This window comes from Squalius cephalus, assembly GCF_949319135.1.
Source record: "Squalius cephalus genome assembly, chromosome: 21".
NCBI classification, from domain to species: Eukaryota; Metazoa; Chordata; class Actinopteri; order Cypriniformes; family Leuciscidae; genus Squalius; species Squalius cephalus.
Genome location: NC_137142.1, coordinates 25,301,336 through 25,320,499, shown reverse-complemented (window position 1 = coordinate 25,320,499; position 19,164 = coordinate 25,301,336). Strand labels below are relative to the sequence as shown.

At 36.8% G+C, this 19,164-nt stretch overlaps 1 protein-coding gene across 2 annotated transcripts in view; it reads left to right on the top strand.

The window, feature by feature from the left end:
• The window catches only part of atrnl1a (attractin-like 1a), a 260,286-nt gene that overhangs the window by 52,793 nt on the left and 188,329 nt on the right, over positions 1–19,164 (top strand). For both annotated transcript variants that reach the window (XM_079856417.1, XM_079856418.1), the window contains exons 10-15: positions 1,899–2,053; positions 11,637–11,721; positions 11,949–12,160; positions 18,346–18,464; positions 18,566–18,682; positions 18,881–19,013. In XM_079856417.1, the coding sequence (XP_079712543.1) occupies positions 1,899–2,053; positions 11,637–11,721; positions 11,949–12,160; positions 18,346–18,464; positions 18,566–18,682; positions 18,881–19,013 (821 nt within the window). The remainder of the gene's footprint in view (positions 1–1,898; positions 2,054–11,636; positions 11,722–11,948; positions 12,161–18,345; positions 18,465–18,565; positions 18,683–18,880; positions 19,014–19,164) is intronic.

Genomic DNA, 19,164 nt, shown 5'->3' with positions numbered 1-19,164 from the left:
ACATGTCCAAAGTAGTTTGAACAAATGGATCAAATAAACAGAGTATTTTTTAATGAATCCGAAATTCGAATCATACAGTTTGGCCCATGTAGTCTGATACACGATTGAACAACTCTTAGGAGCTGGCTCTTTTTAGAGGACCAAAAACATTTAGCATTACCAGTGTAGTCTGATTCCCGAACGAATGATTCTTTTTAGTGAATCAAAAACAGTTACTGAAATATTCTGAATCTCTAAGGCCCTGTTTACACCTGGTATTAAGATTAAGAAAACGCATTTGACCGGACATTTTGCTTTCATAGTGTAGACATTCATGTGGTCGAATGCGTTCGAACATCTGCAAAAGACCGCCAACTCTCCACCTACTGACCTAACGCGCAAACATCATGGTAAGTGTGCTAGCCAGTCATGATTTAAACTTTTTTGGCTGTAGACCTAAGTTTGGTTTGAAGACGAAAAATAAATCAGGACAGAAGTGGATTAAAACACAGGTGTAAACGAGGATGTGTCTCCCTCATTTACTTGTGATCTGATCGACCAAAACCCATCTTAATACCAGGTTACGCAATATGCGAGTTATTATTACATCATGTTCGACTTGAAACAAACTGGTACTGTGTTATTTTGTACTTAAGGCTTGTGAGACTTAAATCAATGTAAATACCAACAGGTTCTTCATGTGTCGCACTCACAATACAAGTTTTGTGAGTTTGTGATTGTGTGTGCACGTGTGCTAATGCATTCTGCCCTACAAAGGCAAAAGACCTTAACTCGCTAGAGTGTGGAACTGAGAAAAATGATTTTAAAGATTTTTAGTTGTCCCACCAAATTAATTATAGGTAGGACACTGGAAATCTGGCAATTAGATGTTTTAGTAATGAAAATGATCTACATAAAAAAACTTGAGCTCAGACTTGCCTTTTGACCACTATTTTAAAGTTACTGTACTCTGCCTTTGTATTGTCAGCAAAAAGTGAGAAGCCGTGCCAAGGCAAAAGGCAGTAACTTCCACATGATCAATATTTGGTTGCTGATCACCATTAACAAAATCATCATAGTAACACCTGTATAAAATCTAGTGATCATGGCATTTATTTTGTATGATTTACAATTATTTATAGCCATCTACTTATTGCTATACTGTGCTTTGGTTGCATTCTGATGGCATTATTAATACATTAGACATGACAAAATACCTCCATAGATATATTAGTCCAGCATTGGCTCGACTGGTGAAGTTTTGGCACTCTGCCAGCTAGATGCATGAGTGTTTCAACCAGGTCCGGTACCCGAACTGGGTGAGGCAGAGCTTTAGTTCTTTGTTGTATTCATCTGCTATGGCATGTGTAACATTTTTCTGTCAACTCTGCATATATCCTTCCCGATCGATATCGCACGTTTGTCAATGGAGCGGGTTCAGACCATACTAAATGTTCTGACTGCGTTTGTGCAGGACAAAGCTCTGAGGACATCAGAAGTTACAGGGACTGATGGCAGCTGTACAAACTTGTGTTACGGTGTTCTGCCTTGGTTTCTCATGGGATTTTGGAAGTTACTGTAAAGACAACCCATTATTTTCTCAAAAAAACAATGGAATTGACTCAAGATACTTATCCACATGATAAAGGAGGTATTGAGTGTGCCAAAAATATCAATAACTAATTTTCGACCAAAAACGAAGTTACGGTCTTTTGCCTTTGCACAGCAACATACACGTGTGTGTTTCTGTGTGTGGGTAGATGTCTTTGTGGTGCCATATTACTGATGGCGTCCATCTGCGTATCTTACCTAGCCTGTGGAGAGTGACCTTCAGACCAACTGTTCCATCCCATAAGCTAAACACTCATGCACATGCTGCATTACAATAGCCAATGAGATGTGTGTTTGCCTCTCCCCAGGTTTATTCTGAAGGAAAGCGGCCTGGCAAGATACCTCCACTCCGCTGCGCTGATCAGTGGAGTTCTTCTGGTGTTTGGGGGAAACACTCATAATGACACCTCGCTCAGTAACGGGGCCAAATGCTTCTCCTCCGACTTCCTCTCCTATGACATAGGTATGGACTACCTGTGACCTTCCTTATCTGATTTTACTAGTACTTCCTAAAAGGTGAAGTGTGGAAATGCAAAAATAATGATTCCTGTCAAATTCCCAGTTGAGATCTTTGGAAAATTATAATAGTGACTATGTTTGGACATTTTTGCACTTCACATTTTAGAATGCTTTATAACATACGCTGCCAGCCCACTTTGGATTCATTAACCATGCACATTATGATTTATGACTCTTGAGTATGCAGGGATCCAGTGACGTATTGTGAGATACAGAATGCACGCACACTCAGCGGTACAGTTAATGTAAATTGTTTCGTTCAAGCTGCTGCAGTGTGATATTACTGACAGTTCATTACAGAAAGCTGAGAAGCCAGTGGAGATCTACTGGAATGCACAGTTGAGTCATAATGGAATTTCCCAGAATATTGCCGACATATGCAAGCGAGACGCATACAGGATGCAATGACTGCATGTGTGGTGTCTGTAATCAGATCTTTGGTGGTACCCTTATGGAAGACCTCCCAGTGTAGAACCTTTAAATAGTCCACATACCGCCTCGTCAGTGCTCTCACTTTTCCCTTTTTGAAAGTAAGTGTCTGTGGCTCTGTTCCAAAACCAAGTGAACTCTATGTAGGCAGCATTTTAAGGCAACATATGCTCAAGATTCGAAACTTGTTCAAATGGTATAACTTAGCTGCCATCTAAGGTTCCTTCATTAGTCAAATTCTAAAGTTGATAGTTGATCAGGAAAAAAATGACAAGATGGTATACAAAGTTAACAAAATTTATGTCCCAAATGCAACACTTTAAAAAAAAAACCCTAAATGGCAACCTAGGTTCATTGGAAAAACTTGCCTCTACTTATATTTTTGCAAAACTCCAAAAACATACCTATACATACAATTCACTGCAGTTTTCAGCAGAAATGAACACAAGTGGCAGTAAAACCCCAACAACTTTTAGTCCTTTTTTACACAAATGATAATTACAGGGACAGATTATCAATGAATGTTTATTTTCGGACAGATCCTTGAACAATACTATGTTATGACCTCAAAACACTTTTGCTATTTGATGTTTGCGTCACATAACAAGCTCCATATGAATGGCTATTCTGAAGTAGTAAACTTGCTTGGTAGCACGATACAGCATTGCACTTGCAATATGGGGCACTCGGGTACGAGTCCCGTGAAACATGAATCGCAATATAGGAGCTCAAAGACTTGTAGAAGCAAACTGAAATGGAATGGTTTTGTCTCATGTTTGCTTTTGTTACAATATCGGTTAGGTTTAGGGTCAGGTTAGCGGAGGTGGTACATTAGTTTCAAACATGATAGAGCATTGACCTTTTAGCTCCACTCACCAGACATTTCATTTTTGATCATTTTTAAAAACATTGCCAGACTCGCATTCCTCTGTCTCAGATAAAACTGAACATGCTTAGCACCACTCACTGGACATTTTACTTTGAAAGTGTTGCAAAATGTGAAAGAAGCATCATAAAATGATTCATTATATTTTTATCAACACTTGAATGTAGGTGTTTCATAAAAAAAAAAATTACATTTCAAACAAAAAGTTGAGAAAATAGCATTTTTGTCAAAGACTTTGTCCAGATTGGATTCAGAACAATGATCAAAACATAATGAAGTAGATGGAGTCCATCAATATCCCATAGCTTGCAAAGTTGTGTACCTCTTTGTGGGTTCGATATTTCATTTGGCAGTTTTGACTTATGCTGTTGAACAAATCCTGTTAGCTTAATTGTGCGTAAGCAATCTTCTATCCGCTCCTTCTGGTTTACGCAGACCATCTTCTTTGCTTGTTTTTGGATCCGGAAATGCTGTACTCTTTCAGAAGATGCATAACAGCACCCCCTTACAGTATAAACGTGTAAACATGGACAGCCAGATCAACTCAATGGTGGGAAAGTGTTGTCATAAATGATGGAAAATCTCGTCAGTGGCGGGGAAAGAGTTAAATTACACAATTAACCCCCTCACACAAGCACTTGTCAACACAGATGTATATTGTTGGTGCCATCTCCAGTAGTTTGATGTTGTTTTTGTTCTGTCTCTTCAGTGTTACCACATTGTTGAGCAACTAATTAGCGCAAAAAAAAAAATGCAAGGCACATGTGCGAGCTGAGCTTATAGAGTGTGCATTGTTTGAAAAATCGGGCTATGCACATACTATGCTGACACATAAAAACCGAAGTATACTTTGAGCTTTAGAAGGCAGCTGCCAATGTAGGCTGCAAACATGACAGCAAAGTGGCTCGTTGGGTTTTGGAACAGAGCATGTTGAGTGTGTGTTGCTCCAGTCATGCAGATCATTTGTAAATCTGTAAGCATACACGCAGCTGAGGGGCTGCTAACGTAGGTTTACAGATATCCTCAGTATGACCTTTCTCAAGGCAAGACCTCTGTGATGGATTGCTTCTGAAACCTTTGACCTCTGTGGTGGTATAATGTCTGGCCATAGGCATCTGTCTGAGGGTATGTGGTGGAGTGGTACATATTCATTTCTTCATTCACCGAGTGGTGCTTTGTCACAGAGCTTTTAAAAAAAACGTACAGAATGTTTTTTGCTTGTAGGCTTTGCAAGTTCATGAAACTTTCTTCTGCAGAGTCAGGCTCTGTAAACTTTGACAATACTTTAAATAATCATTTATTATGGGCTGATATGGAGAACTAAGAGTGTGCGTTGTGTTTTACATTGCTCTTGCCTTGAAATATTAAACACCAATTAACATGCACAACTTATTTCAACCATTCCTTGCAAGCCAACAATGAATTTTACGACTGTTGTTTGATATTCTCTATGGCTTACGATCCCAGTGCGCGGTGCACACACTATAGGTTTACTACGGCCTTTGGCAACTTTGGCTAATGTGGGTTTTTTTTAAATGGGAGACTTTTACGAGGAGTATCAGTGAATGATTTAAAGTCTTCCTTTCAGTGCTGACAGTAATATTTAGCCATCATTAAATCCTCATAAAAAGCAGTCGAATGCCAGTGGGCCAGATGGTGTCTGCTATTTTATGAATCTTTTACAGTACCTTAGACAAGGAGGTTGTGGAGCCAAGGGAGTGTGAAAGAAAGGATGAGAGATTGTGCTCATTCTTAGCGAATTCCTCCCACAGTGTTTACTACAGTAGAGTGGCAACTTTCACTTCCACCTGGCGCTTCTCTACTGCACTATGTTTGTACAGTGTTTTGCAGCTCAAGTAAAAGCAAGGGCTTGTGGACACTGTGGATTGTGCTGGTTCTGTTCTGGTGTCAGGGAGTGGTCATTTTTGGCTTGAGTCTGGGTTGGCTCTGTGTGCCCAAGCCACTCTGTCTGATTGCATAAGTTTGCTTGGACAACCTTGACTGGCTTTACACATACTGGCTGCAGTCTGTCCAAATATACATCACTACCACTAAAGCACTGGCCTTAAATCTGCTCCACTCACTTAATTCATTAAAGTAGCAAATTAGGCCATTTTCTAATCACCAGCTGGCTTCCTGGAAATGTTCCTGTACAATTGCTTGTAACTGTTGGTCTTCTGTTCTTCCTGCTGTGGATACAGAGGGCAACCTTTCCGACCTGCTGCAGTGTGTATGAAACAAAATGAAGTAATGAACAGACTCTTTTCTTGACTTTATACTGCATAAAATGCTGTTTGTATTTGTATTTCTGTTTATTGGACTGATTATGTTTGCATTGAGTGCAGTGATTATGCTCATTTTGAATTGCACTGCTTTGCAAACCAGCTTTTCACTGCATCTGGCCTGGTGCAACACTGTAAAATATATTAAGTTGACTGACTTTTACTGGCATAGAAAACCTGCAGAAACTGATTGCCTCAAAATTTACACGCAAAGTAGTTAATCACTTTTGAGCTGATAAAGCTTACTACAACTTTGTACAGGTATTCAATTTGTAAAAGCTCAATTTAATTAAGATTTATATTAAGCATTAAGTCTTGCGATTTATTTGTTCATATAATACTAGAAAAATCTCAAATATCTCATAAGAGTAGCATACAGACAGCATAGTGTTGGGGCAACTGCACTAGGCCATTTATTTGTTTCATAAAATGTTTTTGTTCCATAAACTACATATAAATAAATAAAACTATTAAGTTTTATTACTTTTAAAGTGCGTTGTCAAAACAAAAACTTAAAAAAAAACTTTAAAAAAAATCTGTAATAAAAGAATGGCTATAATGCCAACCCAGGAAAACAAATTCAGTATTCTGTCCCTAAGGCTGTAAAGAATCTGTTTTGTAATCTTCAATTTTAAGATTTGGCTTGCTACACCATAAATGTAACACTGTGATCTATCTAGTGAAATGCAGAAATGGAATGTATAGGCCCTTTCCCACCAAAAGTGAAATGAATAAGCCATAGGCTGAAGAAAATGCAAATTCATGCCTGTACAGTAGGGGGCGCAGCAAAACGAAAGAAAAAGAAAAAAAAAAAGAAAACCCAAATGGTTGAATTTGATCATCGAAGGTCAGCAGCAAAGTCAGTGGCTAATAAAGTGAGATTAAATATATAAATTATATTTGTGTTATTTAACATTTAATTATTGCAGGTTTGCATAATATTCTGAGTTTGCATTTCATTGTTTTTATCAGGGCTTAAAAACAGAAGAAAAAATCAATCGGTTCTCTCTGAACAGAACCAGTATTTTAACGTTTCTGTTCATGCGTCCCTTCTGTAATAAAACAGTTTGATTAGAAAAAATACCGGTTACTAATAATGGTATTTTTAAACTTTTTTTAGAGAAAGCTTGTGACTAAACCTTGTAACTCCATTTGATCCTCAAACTGTCTGCAAAACCGCATTCAGTATAGCTTTACCTGCCTCAATCATGAATGAAGTGCTGCACACATTTTGGAGACTGTCTCTGCTTGTTTGCAGTGCAAGGGTAAATAAAGAACTAGTCCTTTGAATAAGTTCATTATTAAAAAAACGTGATGTTTGGAAAGGCAAATGTTTTATGTATTTGAGGAGCCGAAAAGAGTGTCAGTCTGGTATTTGCCTTCTAATCATAGCCAACACAGCCTGTACATAGCACTTCATCTTTTATAACACACGATTTTGGCCAAATGTATTAAACAACAGTAAAAACAGAGCGCCTGCATAGGTACAATAATCTTGTAAGTTGATGAAAACGTAAGGCTGAACTTCAGATGCATTAGATTCTGTTAATGACTGACAAAACACAAATATCTGACATTCGCTGGTGAAAAACCTTGTAACTCCATTTGGGCAAAATGTTAATAATAATGACACGCTCAAGTGTCTGACCACACATAAAGCCACAATACTAACTTTGACTTATTTGGAAAAAGTAACTTCTTTTCTTTTCTTTTCTTTTCTTTTCTCTTTTCTTTTCTTTTCTTTTCTCTTTTCTTTTCTCTTTTCTTTTCTTTTCTTTTCTTTCTTTCTTTCTTTCTTTCTTTCTTTCTTTCTTTCTTTCTTTCTTTCTTTCTTTCTTTAAGTCAACTTTTAAAGGGGAGAGAAGAGGCATTATTAGCTCTTTTTATGCAATATTTCTCGCAATGAGGGACTGAATTCAAGATGACACAGAAAACGGTTTTCATTTACGTATCCTCTTGCCATGTCTCTCCCAACTCTCGTACCTCTAATTAGATTCAGGGAAAATAAACCCTAATTAAAATTGTAGCGCTCTGGCTGAGAGGCGTTGTGAATCAGTGTTTTTTTCTTCTGCACAGACCTTTTGTTTTAATACAACCAACAGACTAGGTAGCAGATTGCCTCAGCACAAAAACATATTTTATTAAGCTTGCAATTAAAATGGGTTTGGTTTCCTTACTACTGCATCTACTGTTCTCTACCTCTGCTCTATCTGCTCTTGTCATCCAGTGTTTCTTCGCTCTGTTTCTTTGTCTCCTGTACATTAGCTATGGGAGTTGAGCCAATATCCTGTGAGGAAATGAAATCTAGGCAGAGCCAACGATAACTATCAGGAGCAGTTTTACCATTTGAGAGAATATGAGTGTCACCTTTAGATCTGTAGAGGTCTGTCCAGGTTTATTGAAATCAGGCATTGCATTACTCCAGCCAGAAATCTGTGTGGTGGCCTAAAATGTTGGCCTTTGGATGAAAGCATCTGCGAATGCATACAGGTAAATGTTTCTCGAAGCGATTTATGTAGCATTAAAGGTATTTTTTCTGTGACAGACTTTTTGCAATTCTGTGTGATTCAGAGGCCACTTACAAAAAGCTTTAAAACTGATAAACAGGATAATGAAGGTTTTTAAAGATATTTCTCCCCTCATCTAAGCTACATCAGTTGTAGCTTGATGGGAATAGAGTGGTACTTCTTTTCAATTCACTCCAATAGTGACTCACAGCCTTCATAAGCTGTTCATAAGCAGCTCCCACAGCAGTTAATAGGCTGCATGATGTCAAGGTGTATGATATAGTTAAATGCCAGGATGTTCCCATCATTCTACAACTGATTAAACTACATATGCATGAAAATCCAGTTATTATGAATTTACTCTTCCTGACATTTCAGGACAATGTTTTGTTTATCACGTTTCCTAATGTGTCCATTAATTAAGCTGTAAGGGTTGCAGGAGTCAGAGATTAGCTAAATCCTTTTTGTGTGGCCATTTGATCTGTTTTCTGAGATGAAATTTTGTGTGGATGCAGGTGTGACCTTAGTTAAACAGCAGCTTGATCAGTACTGCACTCAAGAGTGCTGTTTGCAACCTGGCCACACTTTCTTGACTTTGCCTGAGTACTTTGAGGGGTAAATGCCAAATTTACATATGTGACCCTGGACCACAAAACCAGTCACAGGGGTCAATTGAACAAATAAGCTTTCCATTGATGTATGGTTTGTTAGGATAGGACAATATTTGGCCGAGATACAACTATTTGAAAATCTGGAATCTGAGGGTGCAAAAAAGTTTTTAGTTTTCGCCTTTAAAGTTGTCCATTTATGTTCGCGATTGTGCTGCACTCACTCACAAAAATAAATATTTTTTTATATATTTACGGAAGGAAATTTACTAAATATCTTCATGGAACATGATCTTTACTTAATATCCTAATGATTTTTGGCATAAAAGAAAAATCAATTATTTTGACCCATACAATGTATTGTTGGCTATTGCCACAAATATCCCCGTGCGAATTATGACCTGTTTTGTGGTGCAGGGTCACATATTAATGCTGTCTGTGGCAGTCTGTATTGACTTTGAAAGTATGTGATGGCTTTTGAAACTGATATATATGAGAAAAAGAATGGACACCCTATCGAATTGTATGGTTTAGTGACTCAGATACATCATAAAAAATCATCTGGTCCTTGGTAGGTCTTAAAATTGGGTAAATCGATGAACAATAATATATATTACTTGAGTACCAAATCAGTATATTAGATTGATTCCTTTAACTTTGATTAAACAAATGCAGCCTTGGTGAACATGAGACTTCTTTCAAAAGCATAAAAAAAATCATACCGACCCCAAACATCTGACCTGTAGTGTTTTGTTTTAATAGTGACAAGGTAAAATTGGGGTGAAATGGGAGTAATTTCTGATATCGGTGATACAAGGTCCTGTGAAAGTATGTCCTGAGACTGTTTTTTCTCTCTCTTTTGCAGTCTTAGAGGCATCTTTGTTCACTTTCACTAGACAGAACTGCACTATGTTGTTGTGTTGGTGGTATCTTGGTGATGCAATGCTGTAATGTGTGGTGTGTTAATCTCTGCTGCGGTCATTAGTGGTGCTGTAGGGAGGCTGTGAGATGTTAGATGTCTCAATCTTTCCTATGCTCTGTATATTGTTGTTCTGTTATATAAGAATCTCATGCTAAAAAAAATCTGTTCACAAGGGGTTGTTAACAGTGTGTATGTACTGTGTGTTTTCTTGACACACCTGCATGTGTATGCACATTGATGCATTTACTAGCAGGAAAGCCTGTAGAATGTAAAGATAGTCTTTGATTTCCTCTCCCTAGCTGATTAACTGACCATGAGTACGGCTAATTACTGAATTAAAGAGCGTGTAACGAGCCGAGAGTGTGTCCGATCTGGCAGCCTGGGAGAAACATATGCCACAGAGCTCATGTAACCTGGACAAATACGAACAGCTCAAAGCACACAGATGTCTCAGTCAGTAAAAAGGTTTGGTTTACATAGTGCTTTGTACACTGCTGCTGTGGCTTTCACTTCTGATGAGTAAAATACCTCTGCACTGATATTCAATTCTGGTCGAAATTGCCACATTTCCTAAATCAATGAAAAATAATAAACTAAAAAACTAAAACAATTGTTTTAAATGGTAAAAGTGGATCGTTTTAACAATGTTAATAAATTATCAGTTCTTCTTGAGATTAAAGTGGATGTTAGATGCTGGCAAAGGTAAAATACACTACTGTTCAAAAGTTTTTGAATTAAATTAATTAATACATTCATATGGATATGTTAAATTGATTAAAGTGACAGTAAAGACATTTATAATGTTGCAAAAGATTTCTGTTTTTAAATAAATGCTGCTCTTTTGAACTGTCTATTCATCAAAGAATCCAGAAAAATCATCACAGTTTCCAAAAAAATATTAAGCAGCACAACCTAAAATGTGATAACATAATAATAAATGTTTCTTGAGCACCAAATTAGTATATTAGAATGATTTCTAAAGGATCATGTGACACTGAAGACTGGAGTAATGGCTACTTTGCTATCACAGGAATAAATTATATTTTTAAATATTTTAAAATAGAAAATGTACATTTTAAATTGTAATAATATATTACTATATTTTACTTATAATATTTAATATTTTACTAATATATATATATATAGTATATAATATAATATATAATATATATTTGTCATGATTTTGTTTTGTTTCATGTTCCTGTTTCATGTCTGTCATGTGATCCAATGTTCTAGTCATGTGATCCAGCAATGTGTTCTGTGTTATGTTGTCAAGTTGTCATTGTTTCATTGTTCACAGGTGTCCCTTGTCTTGTCATTAGTCCTTGTGTATTTAAACCGTCATGTTTGCCTTGTTCCTAGTCAAGTATTGTTTCCTGTAACCACTGTTGGTATGCGTCATAGCCACGTTTATGTTGCCATGCCATGCCATATCACGTTCTGTAAATAAACTGCACTTGGGTTCTCTACAAACTTGCCTTCAGTGGACCAACACTTTTTTACTGTATATTTGATCAAATAAATTCAGGCTTGGTGTGCATTAGCTGTATCTTTCAAAAACATAAAAGAAAAAACGTACTGCCCCAAATTTTTGTATGGTAGTGTAAATGTAAAAATAGAAGAAATGAGCATTATCAGTTGAACATCCAATATTGATAAATTAAGTAATACTTTATCTCTAATATCATCAATTAACCAGTGTGGTATGGATATATATTGTGCATCTCTAGAATAAAATATCAAATGACTAATAATCTTGTTATTAGATTTAGGGTTGTGACATAATGTTTTATAATGGTATTAATGTACTCTGTGAATCTAATAGCTTTTGATGTTATTTTCAACTACCTTTATATATTTGTTTTTAAATTTATTTGCATGTGTGCTTTTCAGCATGTGACGAGTGGACAGTTCTTCCAAATCCCAGTCTTCATCGTGATGTCAACCGTTTTGGACACACAGCTGTTGTCAGTAATGGGTAAGTTCTTGATGTGGACTTTTTCCATTCACTGATACCATCAGTATATGCGCTTTTCCTGTTCCCAGGTTGTTTTTTTCCACTAAATTTAATTAAGTTAAACAAATCATCATGGGTCGGGGGAAAAATCAAATGTGTGGCCTTATCCTCTCATTTCCTTTGGAAAATTGTTTTGGCAATACAAATGGGTCGAAATACAGAAAAGGTCTGTTTTCTCTTCCACTCAGCTCAATGTACGTTTTTGGTGGCTTCTCTGGTGTGATTCTGAACGATGTGCTGGTGTATAAGCCTGCCAGCTGTGAGGCCTTCCTGGAGGTGGATCTTTGTCAGAGCGCTGGTCCTGGTGTTCGCTGCGTCTGGATCAAAGAACGCTGTGTACCCTGGGACTCTAGCCATGCTAATGACAGTGTGCCTGCCTCCTTCTGCCCTGCGCGCACCAGTAAGAACCTATCATTTTAAAAGCTTATGTTAAACACCGGCTACGCAGAATTACTTTTATGGTCATTTATGGAGCTGTTTTTGAGTATTTTCACCATACATTCACATTGAATTAATTTCTTATTCACAGGAGTCAGTAAAAGTGGGTCTTGCATAGGGCTGGGCGATATGGCCAAAAAAAATGATCACAATATTATTTTTTTATATCAGTCGATATCGATAATTATCACGATAAATGTCAAATCTTTATTTTTTTCAAGTTTAAAGGCAGATTTTTGCTCCTGAGTGAAAGTTGTAGAACCCAGAGCATTAATTGTGGTTTTACACTACTCTTTATTGTCTGAACATATCATGACAAACACTTGCCAAACAGGTGAACATTTCACAAATCTGAGGTAGAACATTCAAACATTTGTCAATTTTCCTTAACAAAATAAATATCTTAATAGAAAAATTAATTTCTTAGTTTCTTCATGTGCTAATTTTTATTTGGTAAAATGTAATATTCTGACTGTTTGAGTTTTATTAAAATTAACCATTGGTCATCCAGTATCATGCATTTAGATCATTATAACCACAGATAAAACCAGGCATAGCCTATCGCACCTCACTATAATGGCAAAATGTAACTTTGTTTTCTATGGTATTTGTATGAAAAACAGTAGCCTAAATACATTATTAAACATTAATAATATAATACAATTCAATAGATATATCCCACATTTCATGGTGCAGTTAATAGGCTAACGTTACAGTAAATCCATGGTAAATGTTGGGAATTTGTAGACGGAAAAGCCTTCTGACTGTATCATTGCGCACAGTGTTTCTCCTGTTTGTCAGCGCTGTTTCATCTGCCTTTAAACTGGTTTAAATCACGGAGACATTTGTGTTCTTCGCTGAATTCAAGTGCTTCTCACTGGATCTCGTGACCGAGACCGGTCAGAGTAAACACATCTGTTCTAGTGAGCTCGCGCTGCACTGCTGTTTGGACTTTGAGCCGAGCGGATACATGATCTGTGTGGCGCGTGGTTCAAATGAATTTCGTTCCACTTTTGGCGCATAAACATTATCGAACATTTATCGAACTCTTGATATTGTTTTATCGAGAAAAATTATATTGCGATAATTATCGTTATCGTTTTATCGCTCAGCCCTAGTCTTGCATGTCACAGAACCCTGAAGGGGTGTGTTTTGTGGTACAGGTTGACTACATTATTTCCACCTAAAACAAGGATATTTGACAAATAAATGAATAAAAGAAAAAATAAAATAATAAGATGAGCATAAGAAACTTCTTTCAAAAACATTGAAACATTTTACAGACCCCAAACGTTTGAATAGTTGTGTAATTTATAAAATGCAAGTGTTATAAATGTTTACACATCCTTTCATCTTGTGGGAATATCTATACACCTGGTCTACTATCCTACACAACCATCGCAGTGGGGTGAAGTTCACTTTACATCTCATTCAATTGAGTTGGACCATTAGCTCTATATGTCAAACACACACCTGGAGAGTGTTTTTCCTTTCAATAAATCCTCTGTCAGGAGATTATTGTTAAGCCACAAATAATCCTTTTTACACTTGATACATTGCGGGTTTTATATGCAGAGCCACTCACATGTTCTGCTTTACCTTGATGGCGTGCTGCCTGTTTTCCACTGGGTAAATCCTGCCTGACTGTGGGAAATGCCTGTTGATAATTGACTGAACAAAAGGTCAGTCGGCGCATAATAATCTCATAGCGATGTAATTATGATTGCGATGAAACTAATCTCCAGCGATTGTGGACACAGATGTTTTTTTCTGTGGGCAAAACTGGACCTGAGAGGATTACTGCAATTACCGCATTGAGTTTGGTGTTCTATCAGAGGTGGTTTGGACTTTAATTAAGTAATGGAATGACACACAAGTTCATGATGGATTATCCTGTATTGTGTGCATCTCAGAGACCTGCAATCATGCAGTTTATCATTGTACGTAGGCACTCTTTGGGTGGTTGCTCTCTGTATACCTGTACACAATAAAATCTGGACTTTTTTTTCTATACACTATGTATGTTCTTGATATTATGTATTATGTGTGTGTATGTAATATATACTACTACACTTTCATTCAAAAGTTTGAGATTTGGATGACTTTAGTCCAATTCTCACTATTAACTAACTATTACTAACTATGACTTTTGCCTCACACTCCTAATTACTGCTTATTAATAGTTAGTAAGGTAGTTGTAAAGTTTAGATATTTAGTAGGATTAAGGGATGTAGAATATGATCATGCGGAATAAGGCATTAATATGCGCTTTATAAGTTACTAATAAATAACCAATGTCCTAGTAATATGCATATTGGACCCGAAACTAAAGTGTTACCAGAAATCTTTTGTAACATTATAAATGCCTTTACTGTCATCATTTACTTTTTATCAATTTAAAAAAAATCTTAAAAATAAATAAATAACGGACCCCAAACCAGAGATCATAATGTTAATCAGGGGCGTCAGTTGGGTATGGTTGCTGCCATATCTTGGTTGCCTAGTAAGTGCTTAAAAAGTTCATTATAAATAAAATGAATCAAGATATAAGTGTTTAAATTAGTTTTAAATAAATAAAAAAAATACTAATACAAAAAGAATAATACATTGACTTGGTTGTACTATTATAGGCCTACATTATTTGCTCTAATGTCCACGCAATAACTGTCATTCTGACTGACAACCTGAGCGCAACAAAGATATTTAAATACACACATACTCTTCAAAGGTTTAAAGCCTTGTGTTTTGTTATATATATATATATATATATATATATATATATATATATATACATACATACATACATACATACATACATACATACATACGTACATACAGACCCTTTCCAAAAAATTAGAATATCATGGAAAAGTTTATTTATTTCCATAATTCCATTCAAAACGTTAAACTTCCATAGATTATAGATTCAGGGCCCACAACTTAAACGATTTCAGGTATTTAGTTGTTTATTTGTACATAATTTGGGCTTCCAGCTCATAAAACCCACGAAAACAGGATTTCAAAAAAGTAGAATATTACATGAAATCACACAGTAATTACACAGTGATACCATGGTCATTGAACCAGGTTTTGGTTATTTTGGCAGTGTGGGCAGGTGCAAATCCTGCTGGAAAATGAAGTCAGCATCTCCATAAAGCTTGTCTGCTGAAGGAAGCATGAAGTGCTCTGAAAATGTCCTGGTAGACGGCTGCGTTGAGTGGACCAACACCAGCCGATGACATGGCTCCCCAAACCAACACAGACTGTGGAAACTTCACACTGGACTTCAAGCATCTTGGATTGTGTGCCTCTCCATTCTTCCTCCAGACTCTGGGACCTTGGTTTCCAAATGAGATGCAAAATTTGCTCTCATCAGAAAAGAGGACTTTGGTCCACTGTGCTTTATTAAATCCAGAGTCAACGCAGCCGTCTACCAGGACATTTCCAGAGCACTTCATGCTTCCTTCATTTTCCAGCAGGATTTGCACCTGCCCACACTGCCAAAATAACCAAAACCTGGTTCAATGACCATGGTATCACTGTGTAATTACTGTGTGATTTCATGTAATATTCTAATTTTTTGAAATCCTGTTTTCGTGGGTTTTATGAGCTGGAAGCCCAAATTATGTACAAATAAACAACTAAATACTTGAAATCGTTTAAGTTGTGGGCCCTGAATCTATAATCTATGGAAGTTTAACGTTTTGAATGGAATTATGGAAATAAATAAACTTTTCCATGATATTCTAATTTTTTGGAAAGGGTCTGTATATATATATATAAATCCTGGACTGCTGCACACTCGCATGAATGTACACAGGACTGCAACGGCCGAGGCTGGATATATATATTAAATGGATATGTGCAAGCAGGACATTTTTTTTATTAATCTTTTTTTTTTCTTTCGAAAAAAGGTAATAAGGCTTTAAAACAATATTCATTTGAGTAAATAATTAGTGAATTGGCATTTTTTGTGTGTTAACTGTCCCAGAGACAGTCACAGAAAAATAAGGTGTGATGGGGTAAATAAACCTGAGTATAATTTTGTTTTCACTCATATTTCCTTTCTCCCATCCTTCTAGTTCATTTTTGCCCTGGATTTTCTCATTGTTTATCCTTTGAAATGGTTCCAGACAAAAGCCAGTTCCTGTGTGACGTCTCTTTCCCAGAAATAATGATAAAAATGATAAAACAAACCAACAAACAGAAAACATCCTCCCAAAAAGAAAAGAACAGGAAAAACAGTACTTACAGTGCCCTCCACAATTATTGAACCCCCTGGTAAATATGATCAAAATTGGCTGTAAAAAATAAATCTGCATCGATTATCCTTGTGATCTTTCATTCAAAAAATGTGCAAAATTCTAACCTTTCATTGAAGTAAAAGAATTGAAAGTGGGGGGAAATCACATTATGAAATAAATGTTTTTCTCCAAAACATGTTGGCCACAATTATTGAAACCCCTAGAATTTTTTACGAGTAAAATATCTCTGAAGTATATTCCCATTAATATTTACCTTTTTTAGTACACCAGGGTGACTAGGAACATGAAACTGTCCAGCTATGACTTCGTGTTTCACAGGAGTTTAAATATGAGGAAACACAAAGGCCAAATTCCCTTAATCATCCATCACAATGAGTAAAACCACAGAATACAGTTCTGATGCGTAGCAAAAGATTGTTGAGCATCACAAACTAGAAAGTGGCTGTAAGACAATAGCTAAAGAATTGAAAATCCCCATTTTGACCATCAGGGCAATAATTAAGAAGTTATAACCAACTAAAGATGTTATGAATCTGCCAGGAAAAGGACGTGTGTCTATACTGTCTTAATGCACGGCGAGTATGAAAGTTTGAGTGGCCAAAGACTCTCCAAGGATCACAGATGGAGAATTGCAGAGATTAGTTGAGTCTTAGGGTCAGAAAGCCTAAAAAAAAATTATCAAACAACCCCTACATCCCCACATGTTGTTTGGGAGGGTTTAAAAAAAAAAACCTCCTCGCTCATCCAAAAACAAATTCCAGCAAATTTAATTGTCAGACACGACTGGATCTTCAAACAACACAGGGTTCTGTGGTCAGATGAGACTAAAACAGAGCTTTTTGGCAGCAAACACACTAGATGGGTTTGGTGAACACAAGGATAAAAAGTACCCCATGTGTACAATTTAATATACCATTGGATCTTTAATGTTGTGGGCATATTTTTCTGCTGGAGGTCCTGGACTTCTTGTTCAGATACATGGCATTGTGGATTCTATCAAATATCAACAGATAAAAAATCAAAACCTGACGCCTTCTGCTAGAAATCTTATAATGGGCCGTGGTTGGATCTTCCATCAGGACAACGATCCAAAACAAACATCAAAATCAAAACAAAAATTTGTTGTGGAGCACAAAATGAAGCTTCTGCCATGACCGTCTCAGTCCCCTGACCTGATGAGTGGGCTGAACTGAAGAGGAGAAGCACCAACATGGATCTGGGAATCTGAAGGATCTGGAGAGATTCTGTATGGAGGAATGGTCTCTGATCTCTTGTCAGTTATTCTCCAAACTCATCAGGCATTATAGGAGAAGACTCAGAGCTGGTATCTTGGCAAAAGGAGATTGCAAAAAGTATTTAATGAAAGGGTTTCAATAATTGTGGCCAACGTGTTTTGGAGAAAAACATTTATTTCATAATGTGATTTTCCCCCCACTTTCAATTCTTTTACTTCAATGAAAGGTTAGAATTTTGCACATTTTTTGAATGAAAGATCACAAGGATAATCGATGCAGATTTATTTTTTACAGCCAATTTTGATCATATTTACCAGGGGGTTCAATAATTGTGGAGGGCACTGTATGTGTATTATGGTTATTCATGTCTGAAATAAACTAATTCACAGTCAGGACAAATGTTTTTTTTTCTCTGTCCTTGGCTCTTCCCCTCAATTTTCTGGTTTTAATTTCGCTGTGCCCTGTCCATATCCACCTCCGCTGTTCAACTTTAGCCCTTACCCATGTGTCATTGCACACACTCATTTTTCACCACAGTTGTGAAGTGTTTCACCTTGAGAGCTCTGAGTCAGACCCTTGTTACCTCCAATCTTTGTTTTATACTAATTAGTAGATATTTTCCTTGTCTCTGATTCAATTTTTTTTAGATGGAGCTGATAAGCAGTGTCAGCAGTTTTCTGACTGTGCTTCCTGTACGGCCAACACCAATGACTGCCAATGGTGCGAAGACAAGAAATGCATCTCTTCTTCAAGCAACTGCACTGTGGTATGTCAAACAGAGGCATAACTATAAAATGGATTTAAAAGCATTTATAGCAATTAAAAATAACATTTCTTTTTGCCATGTCATATTTTCCCTTCATTCAGCTTACAATTGAGCTTGCCCGCCACCCTCGAGGTCCCCTGTACCTCAACCCTCCCCCTGCCATGCTGTCTGATCACCAGCTCTCTATTTGGAGACCCGGTCTGCGCAAAACCGGCCAGGTATGCAGTAATATATCTTATGATAAGATTGATTGGCTTAAAGAATTAACACCTGTAACTTCTTGATTTCACTTGTTTCTTCCTCATATAAATGTTAAAAAAATACAACACAAAGTTGTACAAAACTTGCTAGTCACATTGAAAAAATATAACCAGAGTATTTTACAAATATCTCTTTTCCATCCTCTTGATTTTTAGTCTGTGAAGAACTATACCAAATGCAGTGTTCGAGGTGAGCAGGTTTGTATCAAACTGGCGAACTGCAGGAGTTGCTCGCTTAACATCAACTGTCAGTGGGAACCACAACAGCAGGAATGTCATGTTCTGCCTGGTGAGCTGAAGGATGGATGGATGGACGGACAGACAGAATGACAGAGCATATGCATGTCCATATAAACAATGAAACAGTGATCAAAGTAGACATTTCTTCTGTTTAACTGTTACAACTTTAGATGATGTCTAGGGTAGAGGTCTTCAACCCT